Source organism: Phyllobates terribilis, unplaced genomic scaffold (assembly GCF_046119375.1).
Source record: "Phyllobates terribilis strain yellow unplaced genomic scaffold, ASM4611937v1 Scaffold_8__6_contigs__length_399053987, whole genome shotgun sequence".
In the NCBI taxonomy this organism is placed as follows: domain Eukaryota; kingdom Metazoa; phylum Chordata; class Amphibia; order Anura; family Dendrobatidae; genus Phyllobates; species Phyllobates terribilis.
In genome coordinates, this window is record NW_027362768.1 from 398,176,832 (window position 1) to 398,194,848 (window position 18,017).

The following is an 18,017-nucleotide window of genomic DNA, read 5'->3' on the forward strand; positions in this document are numbered from 1 at the left end:
TATAGTCCATGATACCCCCACGTTACACTCCTGTTACTCCTATGTATAGTCATGATAACCCCACGTTACACTCCTGTTACTCCTATGTACAGTCATGATACCCCCACGTTACACTCCTGTTACTCCTATGTACAGTCATGATACCCCCACGTTACACTCCTGTTACTCCTATGTACAGTCATGATACCCCCACGTTACACTCCTGTTACTCCTATGTACAGTCATGATACCCCCACGTTACACTCCTGTTACTCCTATGTACAGTCATGATACCCCCACGTTACACTCCTGTTACTCCTATGTACAGTCATGATACTCCCACGTTACACTCCTGTTACTCCTATGTACAGTCATGATACCCCCACGTTACACTCCTGTTACTCCTATGTATAGTCATGATACCCCCACGTTACACTCCTGTTACTCCTATGTATAGTCATGATACCCCCACGTTACACTCCTGTTACTCCTATGTACAGTCATGATACCCCCACGTTACACTCCTGTTACTCCTATGTATAGTCATGATACCCCCACGTTACACTCCTGTTACTCCTATGTACAGTCATGATACCCCCACGTTACACTCCTGTTACTCCTATGTATAGTCATGATACCCCCACGTTACACTCCTGTTACTCCTATGTACAGTCATGATACTCCCACGTTACACTCCTGTTACTCCTATGTATAGTCATGATACCCCCACGTTACACTCCTGTTACTCCTATGTATAGTCATGATACCCCCACGTTACACTCCTGTTACTCCTATGTATAGTCATGATACCCCCACGTTACACTCCTGTTACTCCTATGTACAGTCATGATACCCCCACGTTACACTCCTGTTACTCCTATGTATAGTCATGATACCCCCACGTTACACTCCTGTTACTCCTATGTACAGTCATGATACCCCCACGTTACACTCCTGTTACTCCTATGTACAGTCATGATACCCCCACGTTACACTCCTGTTACTCCTATGTATAGTCATGATACCCCCACGTTACACTCCTGTTACTCCTATGTACAGTCATGCCCCATACCCCCACGTTACACTCCTGTTACTCCTATGTACAGTCATGATACCCCCACGTTACACTCCTGTTACTCCTATGTACAGTCATGATACCCCCACGTTACACTCCTGTTACTCCTATGTATAGTCATGATAACCCCACGTTACACTCCTGTTACTCCTATGTACAGTCATGATACCCCCACGTTACACTCCTGTTACTCCTATGTACAGTCATGATACCCCCACGTTACACTCCTGTTACTCCTATGTACAGTCATGATAACCCCACGTTACACTCCTGTTACTCCTATGTACAGTCATGATACCCCCACGTTACACTCCTGTTACTCCTATGTACAGTCATGATACCCCCACGTTACACTCCTGTTACTCCTATGTACAGTCATGATACCCCCACGTTACACTCCTGTTACTCCTATGTATAGTCATGATACCCCCACGTTACACTCCTGTTACTCCTATGTACAGTCATGATACCCCCACGTTACACTCCTGTTACTCCTATGTATAGTCATGATACCCCCACGTTACACTCCTGTTACTCCTATGTATAGTCATGATAACCCCACGTTACACTCCTGTTACTCCTATGTATAGTCATGATACTCCCACGTTACACTCCTGTTACTCCTATGTATAGTCATGATACTCCCACGTTACACTCCTGTTACTCCTATGTACAGTCATGATACTCCCACGTTACACTCCTGTTACTGCTATGTATAGTCATGATACTCCCACGTTACACTCCTGTTACTCCTATGTATAGTCATGATACTCCCACGTTACACTCCTGTTACTCCTATGTATAGTCATGATACTCCCACGTTACACTCCTGTTACTCCTATGTACAGTCATGATACTCCCACGTTACACTCCTGTTACTCCTATGTACAGTCATGATACTCCCACGTTACACTCCTGTTACTCCTATGTACAGTCATGATACCCCCACGTTACACTCCTGTTACTCCTATGTATAGTCATGATACTCCCACGTTACACTCCTGTTACTCCTATGTACAGTCATGATACTCCCACGTTACACTGCTGTTACTCCTATGTATAGTCATGATACCCCCACGTTACACTCCTGTTACTCCTATGTATAGTCATGATACTCCCACGTTACACTCCTGTTACTCCTATGTATAGTCATGATACCCCCACGTTACACTCCTGTTACTCCTATGTATAGTCATGATACTCCCACGTTACACTCCTGTTACTCCTATGTATAGTCATGATAACCCCACGTTACACTCCTGTTACTCCTATGTATAGTCATGATACCCCCACGTTACACTCCTGTTACTCCTATGTATAGTCATGATAACCCCACGTTACACTCCTGTTACTCCTATGTATAGTCATGATAACCCCACGTTACACTCCTGTTACTCCTATGTATAGTCATAATACCCCCACGTTACACTCCTGTTACTCCTATGTACAGTCATGATACCCCCACGTTACACTCCTGTTACTCCTATGTATAGTCATGATACCCCCACGTTACACTCCTGTTACTCCTATGTATAGTCATGATACCCCCACGTTACACTCCTGTTACTCCTATGTATAGTCATGATACTCCCACGTTACACTCCTGTTACTCCTATGTATAGTCATGATAACCCCACGTTACACTCCTGTTACTCCTATGTATAGTCATGATACCCCCACGTTACACTCCTGTTACTCCTATGTATAGTCATGATAACCCCACGTTACACTCCTGTTACTCCTATGTATAGTCATGATAACCCCACGTTACACTCCTGTTACTCCTATGTACAGTCATGATACCCCCACGTTACACTCCTGTTACTCCTATGTACAGTCATGATACTCCCACGTTACACTGCTGTTACTCCTATGTATAGTCATGATACCCCCACGTTACACTCCTGTTACTCCTATGTATAGTCATGATACCCCCACGTTACACTCCTGTTACTCCTATGTATAGTCATAATACCCCCACGTTACACTCCTGTTACTCCTATGTATAGTCATGATACTCCCACGTTACACTCCTGTTACTCCTATGTATAGTCATGATACCCCCACGTTACACTCCTGTTACTCCTATGTACAGTCATGATACCCCCACGTTACACTCCTGTTACTCCTATGTACAGTCATGATACTCCCACGTTACACTCCTGTTACTCCTATGTATAGTCATGATACCCCCACGTTACACTCCTGTTACTCCTATGTACAGTCATGATACCCCCACGTTACACTCCTGTTACTCCTATGTATAGTCATGATAACCCCACGTTACACTCCTGTTACTCCTATGTATAGTCATAATACCCCCACGTTACACTCCTGTTACTCCTATGTATAGTCATGATACCCCCACGTTACACTCCTGTTACTCCTATGTACAGTCATGATACCCCCACGTTACACTCCTGTTACTCCTATGTACAGTCATGATACTCCCACGTTACACTCCTGTTACTCCTATGTACAGTCATGATACTCCCACGTTACACTCCTGTTACTCCTATGTATAGTCATGATACCCCCACGTTACACTCCTGTTACTCCTATGTACAGTCATGATACCCCCACGTTACACTCCTGTTACTCCTATGTATAGTCATGATACTCCCACGTTACACTCCTGTTACTCCTATGTACAGTCATGATACCCCCACGTTACACTCCTGTTACTCCTATGTACAGTCATGATACTCCCACGTTACACTCCTGTTACTCCTATGTACAGTCATGATACTCCCACGTTACACTCCTGTTACTCCTATGTATAGTCATGATACTCCCACGTTACACTCCTGTTACTCCTATGTATAGTCATGATACTCCCACGTTACACTCCTGTTACTCCTATGTATAGTCATAATACCCCCAAGTTACACTCCTGTTACTCCTATGTATAGTCATGATACCCCCACGTTACACTCCTGTTACTCCTATGTACAGTCATGATACTCCCACGTTACACTCCTGTTACTCCTATGTACAGTCATGATACCCCCACGTTACACTCCTGTTACTCCTATGTACAGTCATGATACTCCCACGTTACACTCCTGTTACTCCTATGTACAGTCATGATACTCCCACGTTACACTCCTGTTACTCCTATGTATAGTCATGATACCCCCACGTTACACTCCTGTTACTCCTATGTACAGTCATGATACCCCCACGTTACACTCCTCTTACTCCTATGTATAGTCATGATACCCCCACGTTACACTCCTGTTACTCCTATGTACAGTCATGATACTCCCACGTTACACTCCTGTTACTCCTATGTACAGTCATGATACTCCCACGTTACACTCCTGTTACTCCTATGTATAGTCATGATACCCCCACGTTACACTCCTGTTACTCCTATGTATAGTCATGATACCCCCACGTTACACTCCTGTTACTCCTATGTATAGTCATGATACTCCCACGTTACACTCCTGTTACTCCTATGTATAGTCATGATACCCCCACGTTACACTCTTGTTACTCCTATGTATAGTCATGATACCCCCACGTTACACTCTTGTTACTCCTATGTATAGTCATGATACTCCCACGTTACACTCCTGTTACTCCTATGTATAGTCATGATACCCCCACGTTACACTCTTGTTACTCCTATGTATAGTCATGATACTCCCACGTTACACTCCTGTTACTCCTATGTATAGTCATGATACCCCCACGTTACACTCTTGTTACTCCTATGTATAGTCATGATACTCCCACGTTACACTCCTGTTACTCCTATGTATAGTCATGATACCCCCACGTTACACTCTTGTTACTCCTATGTACAGTCATGATACTCCCACGTTACACTCCTGTTACTCCTATGTACAGTCATGATACTCCCACGTTACACTCCTGTTACTCCTATGTATAGTCATGATACCCCCACGTTACACTCCTGTTACTCCTATGTATAGTCATGATACTCCCACGTTACACTCCTGTTACTCCTATGTACAGTCATGATACTCCCACATTACACTCCTGTTACTCCTATGTATAGTCATGATACCCCCACGTTACACTCCTGTTACTCCTATGTATAGTCATGATACTCCCACGTTACACTCCTGTTACTCCTATGTACAGTCATGATACCCCCACGTTACACTCCTGTTACTCCTATGTATAGTCATGATACCCCCACGTTACACTCCTGTTACTCCTATGTACAGTCATGATACCCCCACGTTACACTCTTGTTACTCCTATGTATAGTCATGATACTCCCACATTACACTCCTGTTACTCCTATGTATAGTCATGATACCCCCACGTTACACTCCTGTTACTCCTATGTATAGTCATGATACCCCCACGTTACACTCCTGTTACTCCTATGTATAGTCATGATACCCCCACGCTACACTCCTCTTACTCCTATGTATAGTCATGATACCCCCACGTTACACTCCTGTTACTCCTATGTACAGTCATGATACCCCCACGTTACACTCCTGTTACTCCTATGTATAGTCATGATACCCCCACGTTACACTCCTGTTACTCCTATGTACAGTCATGATACTCCCACGTTACACTCCTGTTACTCCTATGTACAGTCATGATACCCCCACGTTACACTCTTGTTACTCCTATGTATAGTCATGATACTCCCACGTTACACTCCTGTTACTCCTATGTACAGTCATGATACTCCCACGTTACACTCCTGTTACTCCTATGTACAGTCATGATACTCCCACGTTACACTCCTGTTACTCCTATGTACAGTCATGATACCCCCACGTTACACTCTTGTTACTCCTATGTATAGTCATGATACTCCCACGTTACACTCCTGTTACTCCTATGTACAGTCATGATACTCCCACGTTACACTCCTGTTACTCCTATGTATAGTCATGATACTCCCACGTTACACTCCTATTACTCCTATGTATAGTCATGATACCCCCACGTTACACTCCTGTTACTCCTATGTACAGTCATGATACTCCCACGTTACACTCCTGTTACTCCTATGTACAGTCATGATACTCCCACGTTACACTCCGGTTACTCCTATGTACAGTCATGATACCCCCACGTTACACTCCTGTTACTCCTATGTACAGTCATGATACCCCCACGTTACACTCTTGTTACTCCTATGTACAGTCATGATACCCCCACGTTACACTCCTGTTACTCCTATGTATAGTCATGATACTCCCACGTTACACTCCTGTTACTCCTATGTATAGTCATGATACTCCCACGTTACACTCCGGTTACTCCTATGTACAGTCATGATACTCCCACGTTACACTCCTGTTACTCCTATGTATAGTCATGATACTCCCACGTTACACTCTTGTTACTCCTATGTACAGTCATGATACTCCCACGTTACACTCCTGTTACTCCTATGTATAGTCATGATACTCCCACGTTACACTCCGGTTACTCCTATGTACAGTCATGATACCCCCACGTTACACTCCTGTTACTCCTATGTACAGTCATGATACCCCCACGTTACACTCCTGTTACTCCTATGTACAGTCATGATACTCCCACGTTACACTCCTGTTACTCCTATGTATAGTCATGATACCCCCACGTTACACTCCTGTTACTCCTATGTATAGTCATGATACCCCCACGTTACACTCCTGTTACTCCTATGTATAGTCATGATACCCCCACGTTACACTCCTGTTACTCCTATGTACAGTCATGATACTCCCACGTTACACTCCTGTTACTCCTATGTATAGTCATGATACTCCCACATTACACTCCTGTTACTCCTATGTATAGTCATGATACCCCCACGTTACACTCCTGTTACTCCTATGTATAGTCATGATACCCCCACGTTACACTCCTGTTACTCCTATGTACAGTCATGATACTCCCACGTTACACTCCGGTTACTCCTATGTACAGTCATGATACTCCCACGTTACACTCCTGTTACTCCTATGTACAGTCATGATACTCCCACGTTACACTCCTGTTACTCCTATGTATAGTCATGATACTCCCACGTTACACTCCTGTTACTCCTATGTATAGTCATGATACTCCCACGTTACACTCCTGTTACTCCTATGTATAGTCATGATACTCCCACGTTACACTCCTGTTACTCCTATGTACAGTCATGATACCCCCACGTTACACTCCTGTTACTCCTATGTATAGTCATGATACCCCCACGTTACACTCCTGTTACTCCTATGTACAGTCATGATACTCCCACGTTACACTCCTGTTACTCCTATGTATAGTCATGATACTCCCACGTTACACTCCTGTTACTCCTATGTTTTATCATGTTACTGTCTCATTACTTCTGTTACATTAATGTTAATACCATGTTACTCTCATGTTACTCCCAGGTTGCAGTCACATACCGCCATATTGACCTCTGACCTGAGACTGCCCCATACATCACTATATTGACCTCAGAACACTCAATAGAGCTTTTATTATGGGGCAGTTAAAGATGGAGGAGATGTAGAGAGCAGCACAGCGCAGGGAGCAACACGGGGCAGGGAGCAGCACGGGGCAGGGAGCAGCTGCAGGGAGCAGCACAGGGCAGGGAGCAGCACAGGGCAGGGAGCAGCACAGGGCAGGGAGCAGCTGCAGGGAGCAGCACGGGGCAGGGATCAGCACAGGGCAGGGAGCAGCATGGGGCAGGGAGCAGCACAAGGCAGGGAGCAGCTGCAGGGAGCAGCACGGGGCAGGGAGCAGCACAGGGCAGGGAGCAGCACGGGGCAGGGAGCAGCTGCAGGGAGCAGCACAGGGGAGGGAGCAGCACAGGGCAGGGAGCAGCACAGGGCAGGGAGCAGCACGGGGCAGGGAGCAGCACGGGGCAGGGAGCAGCACAGAGCAGGGAGCAGCACGGGGCAGGGAGCAGCTGCAGGGAGCAGCACAGGGGAGGGAGCAGCACGGGGCAGGGAGCAGCACAGGGCAGGGAGCAGCACGGGGCAGGGAGCAGCACAGCGCAGGGAGCAGCACGGGGCAGGGAGCAGCACGGGGCAGGGAGCAGCACAAAGCAGGGAGCAGCACAGGGCAGGGAGCAGCTACAGGGAGCAGCATGGGGCAGGGAGCAGCACGGGGCAGGGAGCAGCACAGGGCAGGGAGCAGCACGGGGCAGGGAGCAGCACAGTGCAGGGAGCAGCACGGGGCAGGGAGCAGCATGGAGCAGGGAGCAGCACGGGGCAGGGAGCAGCACAAAGCAGGGAGCAGCACGGGGCAGGGAGCAGCTGCAAGGAGCAGCACGGGGCAGGGAGCAGCTGCAGGGAGCAGCACAGGGGAGGGAGCAGCACAGGGCAGGGAGCAGCACAGGGCAGGGCGCAGCACGGGGCAGGGAGCAGCACGGGGCAGGGAGCAGCACAGAGCAGGGAGCAGCACGGGGCAGGGAGCAGCACACGGCAGGGAGCAGCTGCAGGGAGCAGCACGGGGCAGCACGGGACAGGGAGCAGCTGCAGGGAGCAGCACAGGGCAGGGAGCAGCACGGGGCATGGTGCAGCTGCAGGGAGCAGCACGGGGCAGGGAGCAGCACAGGGCAGGGAGCAGCTGCAGGGAGCAGCACGGGGCAGGGAGCAGCTGCAGGGAGCAGCACGGGACAGGGAGCAGCTGCAGGGAGCAGCACAGGGCAGGGAGCAGCACGGGGCATGGTGCAGCTGCAGGGAGCAGCACAGGGCAGGGAGCAGCACAGGGCAGGGAGCAGCACACGACAGGGAGCAGCTGCAGGGAGCAGCACGGGACAGGGAGCAGCTGCAGGGATCAGCACAGGGCAGGGAGCAGCACGGGGCATGGTGCAGCTGCAGGGAGCAACACAGGGCAGGGAGCAGCTGCAGGGAGCAGCACGGGGCAAGGAGCAGCACAGGGCAGGGAGCAGCTGCAGGGAGCAGCACGGGACAGGGAGCAGCTGCAGGGAGCAGCACAGGGCAGGGAGCAGCACGGGGCAGCACGGGACAGGGAGCAGCACAGGGCAGGGAGCAGCACGGGGCAGGGAGCAGCACACGGCAGGGAGCAGCTGCAGGGAGCAGCACGGGACAGGGAGCAGCACACGGCAGGGAGCAGCTGCAGGGAGCAGCACGGGACAGGGAGCAGCTGCAGAGAGCAGCACAGGGCAGGGAGCAGCACGGGGCATGGTGCAGCTGCAGGGAGCAGCACAGGGCAGGGAGCAGCCCAGGACACAGGGCAGCTGCATGCACATTATGTGCTCTTACCTCGGTGAGATGAGGGTTGGGGTTGAAGCCGCACTGGTTGCACACCTCGTTGTGACACTGCGTGCACTTGTTGAAGTTTGGCTGGTTCGGAGAGGAAGTGAGGTCTGTCGTGTTGCATATAGGGCAAAGCGTGCTGCTGGGAAGTGGGGCGATCTGCGGCACTGAGTAGGGCGATGTTGGGGTGGTGCCTCTGTCTGGAGATACTGAGGGTGATCTTCCTGTGCGGTGACCTCTGCTTTCCACCTGCAGTGTCCTCCTGGAGACGTCAGATGTCGGCTGGGATGGGGGGACATGGCTTTTCACTTCTTTTGTGCTTTCAGGAGTTTGTCTAAACGTCTGAGGAGTGGAACTTTGCCCGGCCAAACGACCCGGATTCTCCAACCTCCCGGGAGCACTGAAACAGAAAAAAAAACGTCAACCCTGCAGTAACCAGAATGGACACAAGGGACAGCGTAACTGCACTGACACAAGTACAGAACTCCACCCAAATCATGTACTGAGGGCGTCACCTATAAAGCCAGAGCCACACGCCTTACACTACAGCACCAACTACTACCGCTGACAAGCTGCCTGTATATGCTGGGAGATTGTCAGCCCCGCCCCCCGGTCATGACATCACTGATATAATGACACGAGACCACACCCCTTATACGACAGCACCGGCCCCTCATCTATTACTGCTGACATGAGAGGCTCTGGCACCCCCGTCACTTGTCACCATTGTTATCAGGAAGTAGATCACTAATGTTATCAGGAGGAAGATCACTAATGTTATCAAGAGGCAGATCACTAATGTTATCAGGAGGCAGATCACTAATGTTATCAGGAAGTAGATCCCCATTGTTATCAGGAGGAAGATCACTAATGTTATCAAGAGGCAGATCACTAATGTTATCAGGAGGCAGATCACTAATGTTATCAGGAAGTAGATCACCAATGTTATCAGGAGGAAGATCACTAATGTTATCAGGAGGCAGATCACCATTGTTATCAAGAGGCAGATCACCAATGTTATTAGGAGGCAGATCACCAATGTTATCAAGAGGAAGATCACCAATGTTATCAAGAGGAAGATCACCAATGTTATCAAGAGGAAGATCACCAATGTTATCAGGAGGCAGATCACCATTGTTATCAGTAGGCAGATCACCATTGTTATCAGGAGGCAGATCACCATTGTTATCAGGAGGCAGATCACCATTGTTATCAGTAGGCAGATCACCAATGTTATCAGGAGGCAGATCACCATTGTTATCAGGAAGCAGATCACCATAGTTATCAGGAGGTAGATCACCATTGTTATCAGGAGGCAGATCACTAATGTTATCAGAAGGCAGATCACTAATGTTATCAGTAGGCAGATCACCATAGTTTTCAGGAGGCAGATCACCATAGTTATCAGGAGGTAGATCACCATTGTTATCAGGAGGCAGATCACCATTGTTATCAGGAGGCAGATCACCAATGTTATCAGGAAGCAGATCACAATTGTTATCACGAAGCAGATCAGCATTGTTTTCAGGAGGCAGATCACCATTGTTATCAGGAGGCAGATCACTGTAGTGCCGGCGTCCCTGCCCTCTGCTAGGCAGGGACGCTGTTCCCCTCACCGCTCTGCTCCGTGCCCGGCGTCCCTCTCCCGCTCTGCTGGCAGCGCGCGCTCCTTCCCGGCCACTGTGCTTAGGCCGCGCGCGCCCTCCCTCCCTCTTAAAGGGGCCGCGCGTGCCGTCCTAAGGAGTCCCCGGCCAATGGCCGGAGGACTTTACCATATATAAGGCACCTCCTCCAAAATGGAGGTGCCCAAGCAATGTTGTTGCACCGTTCTACTCTGCTTCAGCCCTCAGGTCCCGTTGCCAGTTACCTGCCAGATTCCTGCCAGCTTGCTGTCCTAATCCTGCCTGATTTCCTGTTACCTGCCTGCCTGCCTGAGGTCCGACGGTCTGCCTTACAACTCCGGTCAGTCTGTCTAAGGACCAACTTGCCCGCTCACCTGGGAGCGCACATCAGCTACCTGCCTGCTTGCCTGAGGTCCGACGGTCTGCCTTACAACTCCGGTCAGTCTGTCTATGGACCAGCTTGCCCGCTCACCTGGGAGTGCTTCTCCGCTACCTGCCTGCTTGCCTGCCCGGAGGCTCCGCTGTCACGTGCTGTGACCACCAGCTATTCCAGACTCTTGCCCGCTCACCTGGGAGCGCTTCTCCGCTACCTGCCTGCTTGCCTGCCCGGAGGCTCCGCTGTCACGTGCTGTGACCACCAGCTATTCCAGAGACTCTTGCCCGCTCACCTGGGAGCGCTTCTCCGCTACCTGCCTGCTTGCCTACCTGGAGGTTCAGCCATCACAGGTCGTACCTACCCTTTACCTAGAGACTGCCCCGGTCACTTGCCGTGACCTCCAGCCCGTTCTTCCAGAGAGTGCCCTGATCACTTGCCGTGACCTCCTGCCCGTACACCCAGAGACTGTCCCGGTCACCTGCTGTGACTGCCTGCTTGGTCGCCACCCGCTCCCTTACAAGGACCGCTCCCTTGTATAGTATCCCAGAGGTTCCGCCTCCCAGACCCGTTACAATCACCATTGTTATCAGGAGGCAGATCACCATTGTTATCAGAAGACAGATCGCCATTTTTATCAGGAGGAAGATCACTAATGTTATCAGGAGGCAGATCACCATTGTTATCAGGAGGCAGATGGCAATTTTTATCAGGAAGCAGATCACCAATGTAATCAGTAGGCAGATCACCAATGTTATCAGGAGGCAGATCACCAATGTTATCAGGATGCATGTCACCATAGTTATCAAGAGGCAGATCACCAATGTTATCAGGAGGCAGATCACCAATGCTATCAGGAGGCAGATCACAATAGTTATCAAGAGGGAGATCACCAATGTTATCAAGAGGCAGATCACCAATGTTATCAGGAGGCAGATCACCATAGTTATCAAGCGGCAGATCACCATTGTTATCAAGAGGCAGATCACCAATGTTATCAGGAGGCAGATCACCATTGTTATCAAGAGGCAGATCACCAATGTTATCGGGAGGCAGATCACTATTGTTATCAGGAGGCAGATCACCATAGTTTTAATGTGGCAGATCAACATTGTTATCGGGAGGAAGATCACCATTGTTATCGGGAGGCAGATCACCATTGTTATCAGAAGGCAGGTCACTATTGTTATTGGGAGGCAGATCACCATTGTTATCGGGAGGAAGATAACCAATGTTATTAGGAGGTAGATCACCATTGTTATCAGGAAGCAGATCACCAATGTTATCAGTAGGCAGATCACCATTGTTATCAGGAGGAAGATCACCATTGTTATCAGGAGGTTGATCACCATTGTTATCAGGAGAAAAATCACTAATGTTATCAGGAGGCAGATGACCAATGTTATCAGAAAGCAGATAACAATTGTTATCAGGAAGCAGATCACTAATGTTATCAGTAGGCAGATCACCATAGTTATCAGGAGGTAGATCACCATTGTTATCAGGAGGCAGATCACTAATGTTATCAGAAGGCAGATCACTAATGTTATCAGGAGGCAGATCACCATTGTTATCAGGAAGCAGATCACCAATGTTATCAGTAGGCAGATCACCATTGTTTTCAGGAGGCAGATCACCATTGTTATCAGGAGGCAGATCACTAATGTTATCAGTAGGCTGATCACCATAGTTACCAGGAGGTAGATTACCATTGTTATCAGGAGGCAGATCACTAATGTTATCAGAAGGTAGATCACTAATGTTATCAGGAGGCAGATCACCATTGTTTTCAGGAGGCAGATCACCATTGTTATCAGGAAGCAGATAACCAATGTTATCAGTAGGCAGACCACCATAGTTATCAGGAGGTAGATCACCATTGTTATCAGGAGGCAGATCAACAATGTTATCAGGAGGCAGAACACCATTGTTATCAGGAGGCAGATCACCAATGTTATCAGGAAGCAGATCAAAATTGTTATCACAAAGCAGATCAGCATTGTTTTCAGGAGGCAGATCACCATTGTTATCAGGAGGCAGATCAACAATGTTATCAGGAGGCAGATCACCATTGTTATCAGGAGGTAGATCACCATTGTTATCAGGAGGCAGATCAACAATGTTATCAGGAGGCAGATCACCATTGTTATCAGGAGGCAGATCACCAATGTTATCAGGAAGCAGATCAAAATTGTTATCACAAAGCAGATCAGCATTGTTTTCAGGAGGCAGATCACCATTGTTATCAGGAGGCAGATCACCATTGTTATCAGGAGGCAAATCACTAATGTTATCAGGAGGCAGATCACCATTGTTATCAGAAGACAGATCGCCATTCTTATCAGGAGGAAGATCACTAATGTTATCAGGAGGCAGATCACCATTGTTATCAGGAGGCAGATGACAATTTTTATCAGGAGGCAGATCACCAATGTTATCAGGAGGCAGATCACCGTTGTTATCAGGAAGTAGATCACCATTGTTATCAAAAGGCAGATCACCAATGTTATTAGGAGGAAGATCACCATTGTTATCAGGAGGAAGATCATCACTGTTATCAAGAGGCAGATCACCAATGTTATCAGTAAACAGATCACAATTGTTATCAGGAAGCAGATAACCAATGTTATCAGGAGGCAGATCACTAATGTTTTCAGGAGGCAGATCACCATTGTTATTAGGAAATACAGTATGGTTATCAGGAGGCAGATCACCATTGTTATTAGGAAATACATTATCATTATCAGGAGGCAGATCACCATTGTTATCAGGAGGCAGATCACCAATGTTATCAGGAGGCAGATCACCAATGTTATCAGGAGGCAGATCACCATAGTTATCAGGAGGCAGATCACCAATGTTATCAAGAGGCAGATCACCAATGTTATCAGGAGGCAGATCACCATGGTTATCAAGAGGCAGATCACCATTGTTATCAAGAGGCAGATCACCAATGTTATCAGGAGACCGATCACCAATGTTATCAGGAGGCAGATCACCAATGTTATCAGGAGGCAGATCACCAATGCTATCAGGATGCAGATCACCATAGTTATCAAGAGGCAGATCACCAATGTTATCAAGAGGCAGATCACCAATGTTATCAGGAGGCAGATCACCATAGTTATCAAGAGGCAGATCACCATTGTTATCAAGAGGCAGATCACCAATGTTATCAGGAGGCAGATAACCAATGTTATCAGGAGGCAGATCACCAATGTTACTAGAAAACAAATCACAATTGTTATCAGGAGGCAGATCACCATTGTTATCGGGAGGCAGATCACCCTTGTTATCGGGAGGCAGATTACCATTGTTATCGGGAGGCAGATCACCAATGTTATCGGGAGGCAGATCACCATAGTTATCGGGAGGCAGATCACCATAGTTATCAAGAGGCAGATCACCAATGTTATCAAGAGGCAGATCACTATAGTTATCAAGAGGCAGATCACCAATGTTATCAAGAGGCAGATCACCAATGTTATCAGGAGGCAGATCACCATTGTTATCAAGAGGCAGATCACCAATGTTATCGGGAGGCAGATCACTATTGTTATCAGGAGGCTATCAGGAGGCAGATCACCATAGTTATCAAGAGGCAGATCACCAATGTTATCAAGAGGCAGATCACCAATGTTATCAGGAGGCAGATCACCATTGTAATCAAGAGGCAGATCACCAATGTTATCGGGAGGCAGATCACTATTGTTATCCGGAGGCAGATCACCATAGTTATCAAGAGGCAGATCACCAATGTTATCAAGAGGCAGATCACCAATGTTATCAGGAGGCAGATCACCATAGTTATCAAGAGGCAGATCACCATTGTTATCAAGAGGCAGATCACCAATGTTATCAGGAGGCCGATCACCAATGTTATCAGGAGGCAGATCACCAATGTTATTAGAAAACAAATCACAATTGTTATCAGGAGGCAGATCACCATTGTTATCGGGAGGCAGATCACCCTTGTTATCGGGAGGCATATTACCATTGTTATCGGGAGGCAGATCACCAATGTTATCGGGAGGCAGATCACCAATGTTATCGGGAGGCAGATCACCATAGTTATCAAGAGGCAGATCACCATAGTTATCAAGAGGCAGATCACCAATGTTATCAGGAGGCAGATCACTATAGTTATCAAGAGGCAGATCACCATTGTTATCAAGAGGCAGATCACCAATGTTATCAGGAGGCAGATCACCATAGTTATCAAGAGGCAGATCACCAATGTTATCAAGAGGCAGATCACCAATGTTATCAGGAGGCAGATCACCATTGTTATCAAGAGGCAGATCACCAATGTTATCGGGAGGCAGATCACTATTGTTATCAGGAGGCTATCAGGAGGCAGATCACCATAGTTATCAAGAGGCAGATCACCAATGTTATCAAGAGGCAGATCACCAATGTTATCAGGAGGCAGATCACCATTGTAATCAAGAGGCAGATCACCAATGTTATCGGGAGGCAGATCACTATTGTTATCAGGAGGCAGACCACCATAGTTTTAAGGTGGCAGATCACCATTGTTATCGGGAGGAAGATCACCATTGTTATTGGGAGGCAGATCACCATTGTTATCGGAAGGCAGGTCACTATTTTTATTGGGAGGCAGATCACCATTGTTATCGGGAGGAAGATAACCAATGTTATTAGGAGGTAGATCACCATTGTTATCAGGAAGCAGATCACCAATGTTATCAGTAGGCAGATCACCATTGTTATCCGGAGGAAGATCACCATTGTTATCAGGAGGTTGATCACCATTGTTATCAGGAGATAAATCACTAATGTTATCAAGAGGCAGATCACCATTGTTATCAGGAGGCAGATCACTAATGTTATCAGAAAGCAGATAACAATTGTTATCAGGAAGCAGATCACTAATGTTATCAGTAGGCAGATCACCATAGTTATCAGGAGGTAGATCACCATTGTTATCAGGAGGCAGATCACTAATGTTATCAGAAGGCAGATCACTAATGTTATCAGGAGGTAGATCACCATTGTTTTCAGGAGGCAGATCACCATTGTTATCAGGAAGCAGATCACCAATGTTATCAGTAGGCAGATCACCATAGTTTTCAGGAGGCAGATCACCATAGTTATCAGGAGGTAGATCACCATTGTTATCAGGAGGCAGATCACCATTGTTATCAGGAGGCAGATCACCAATGTTATCAGGAAGCAGATCACAATTGTTATCACGAAGCAGATCAGCATTGTTTTCAGGAGGCAGATCACCATTGTTATCAGGAGGCAGATCACCATTGTTATCAGGAGGCAAATCACTAATGTTATCAGGAGGCAGATCACCATTGTTATCAGAAGACAGATCGCCATTTTTATCAATAGGAAGATCACTAATGTTATCAGGAGGCAGATCACCATTGTTATCAGGAGGCAGATGGCAATTTTTATCAGGAAGCAGATCACCAATGTAATCAGTAGGCAGATCACCAATGTTATCAGGAGGCAGATCACCAATGTTATCAGGAGGCATATCACCATAGTTATCAAGAGGCAGATCACCATTGTTATCCGGAGGAAGATCACCATTGTTATCAGGAGTTTGATCACCATTGTTATCAGGAGATAAATCACTAATATTATCGGGAGGCAGATCACCAATGTTATCAGAAAGCAGATAACAATTGTTATCAGGAAGCAGATCACTAATGTTATCAGTAGGCAGATCACCATAGTTATCAGGAGGCAGATGACCAATGTTATCAGAAAGCAGATAACAATTGTTATCAGGAAGCAGATCACTAATGTTATCAGTAGGCAGATCACCATAGTTTTCAGGAGGTAGATCACCATTGTTATCAGGAGGCAGATCACTAATGTTATCAGAAGGCAGATCACCAATGTTATCAGGAGGCAGATCACCAATGTTATCAGGAGGCAGATCACCATAGTTATCAAGAGGCAGATCACCAATGTTATCAAGAGGCAGATCACAATGTTATCAGGAGGCAGATCACCATAGTTATCAAGAGGCAGATCACCATTGTTATCAAGAGGCAGATCACCAATGTTATCAGGAGGCAGATTACCATTGTTATCAAGAGGCAGATCACCAATGTTATCGGGAGGCAGATCACTATTGTTATCAGGAGGCAGATCACCATAGTTTTAAGGTGGCAGATCACCATTGTTATCGGGAGGAAGATCACCATTGTTATCGGGAGGCAGATCACCATTGTTATCAGAAGGCAGGTCACTATTGTTATTGGGAGGCAGATCACCATTGTTATCGGGAGGAAGATAACCAATGTTATTAGGAGGTAGATCACCATTGTTATCAGTAGGCAGATCACCATTGTTATCCGGAGGAAGATCACCATTGTTATCAGGAGGTTGATCACCATTGTTATCAGGAGATAAATCACTAATGTTATCAGGAGGCAGATCACCAATGTTATCAGAAAGCAGATACCAATTGTTATCAGGAAGCAGATCACTAATGTTATCAGTAGGCAGATCACCATAGTTATCAGGAGTCAGATGACCAATGTTATCAGAAAGCAGATAACAATTGTTATCAGGAAGCAGATCACTAATGTTATCAGTAGGCAGATCACCATAGTTATCAGGAGGTAGATCACCATTGTTATCAGGAGGCAGATCACTAATGTTATCAGAAGGCAGATCACTAATGTTATCAGGAGGCAGATCACCATTGTTTTCAGGAGGCAGATCACCATTGTTATCAGGAAGCAGATCACCAATGTTATCAGTAG

The 18,017-nt window shown here is 47.2% G+C and overlaps 1 protein-coding gene across 2 annotated transcripts in view; it reads right to left on the bottom strand.

Moving 5' to 3' along the window:
* Positions 1 to 18,017, bottom strand: part of BSN (bassoon presynaptic cytomatrix protein) — a 518,262-nt gene that overhangs the window by 454,332 nt on the left and 45,913 nt on the right. For both annotated transcript variants that reach the window (XR_012247824.1, XM_073645231.1), the window contains exon 2: positions 9,274 to 9,667. Coding sequence is in view for 1 of the 2 variants with exons in the window: in XM_073645231.1 (XP_073501332.1) it covers positions 9,274 to 9,667 (394 nt within the window). In the remaining variant the exon portion in view is untranslated. The remainder of the gene's footprint in view (positions 1 to 9,273; positions 9,668 to 18,017) is intronic.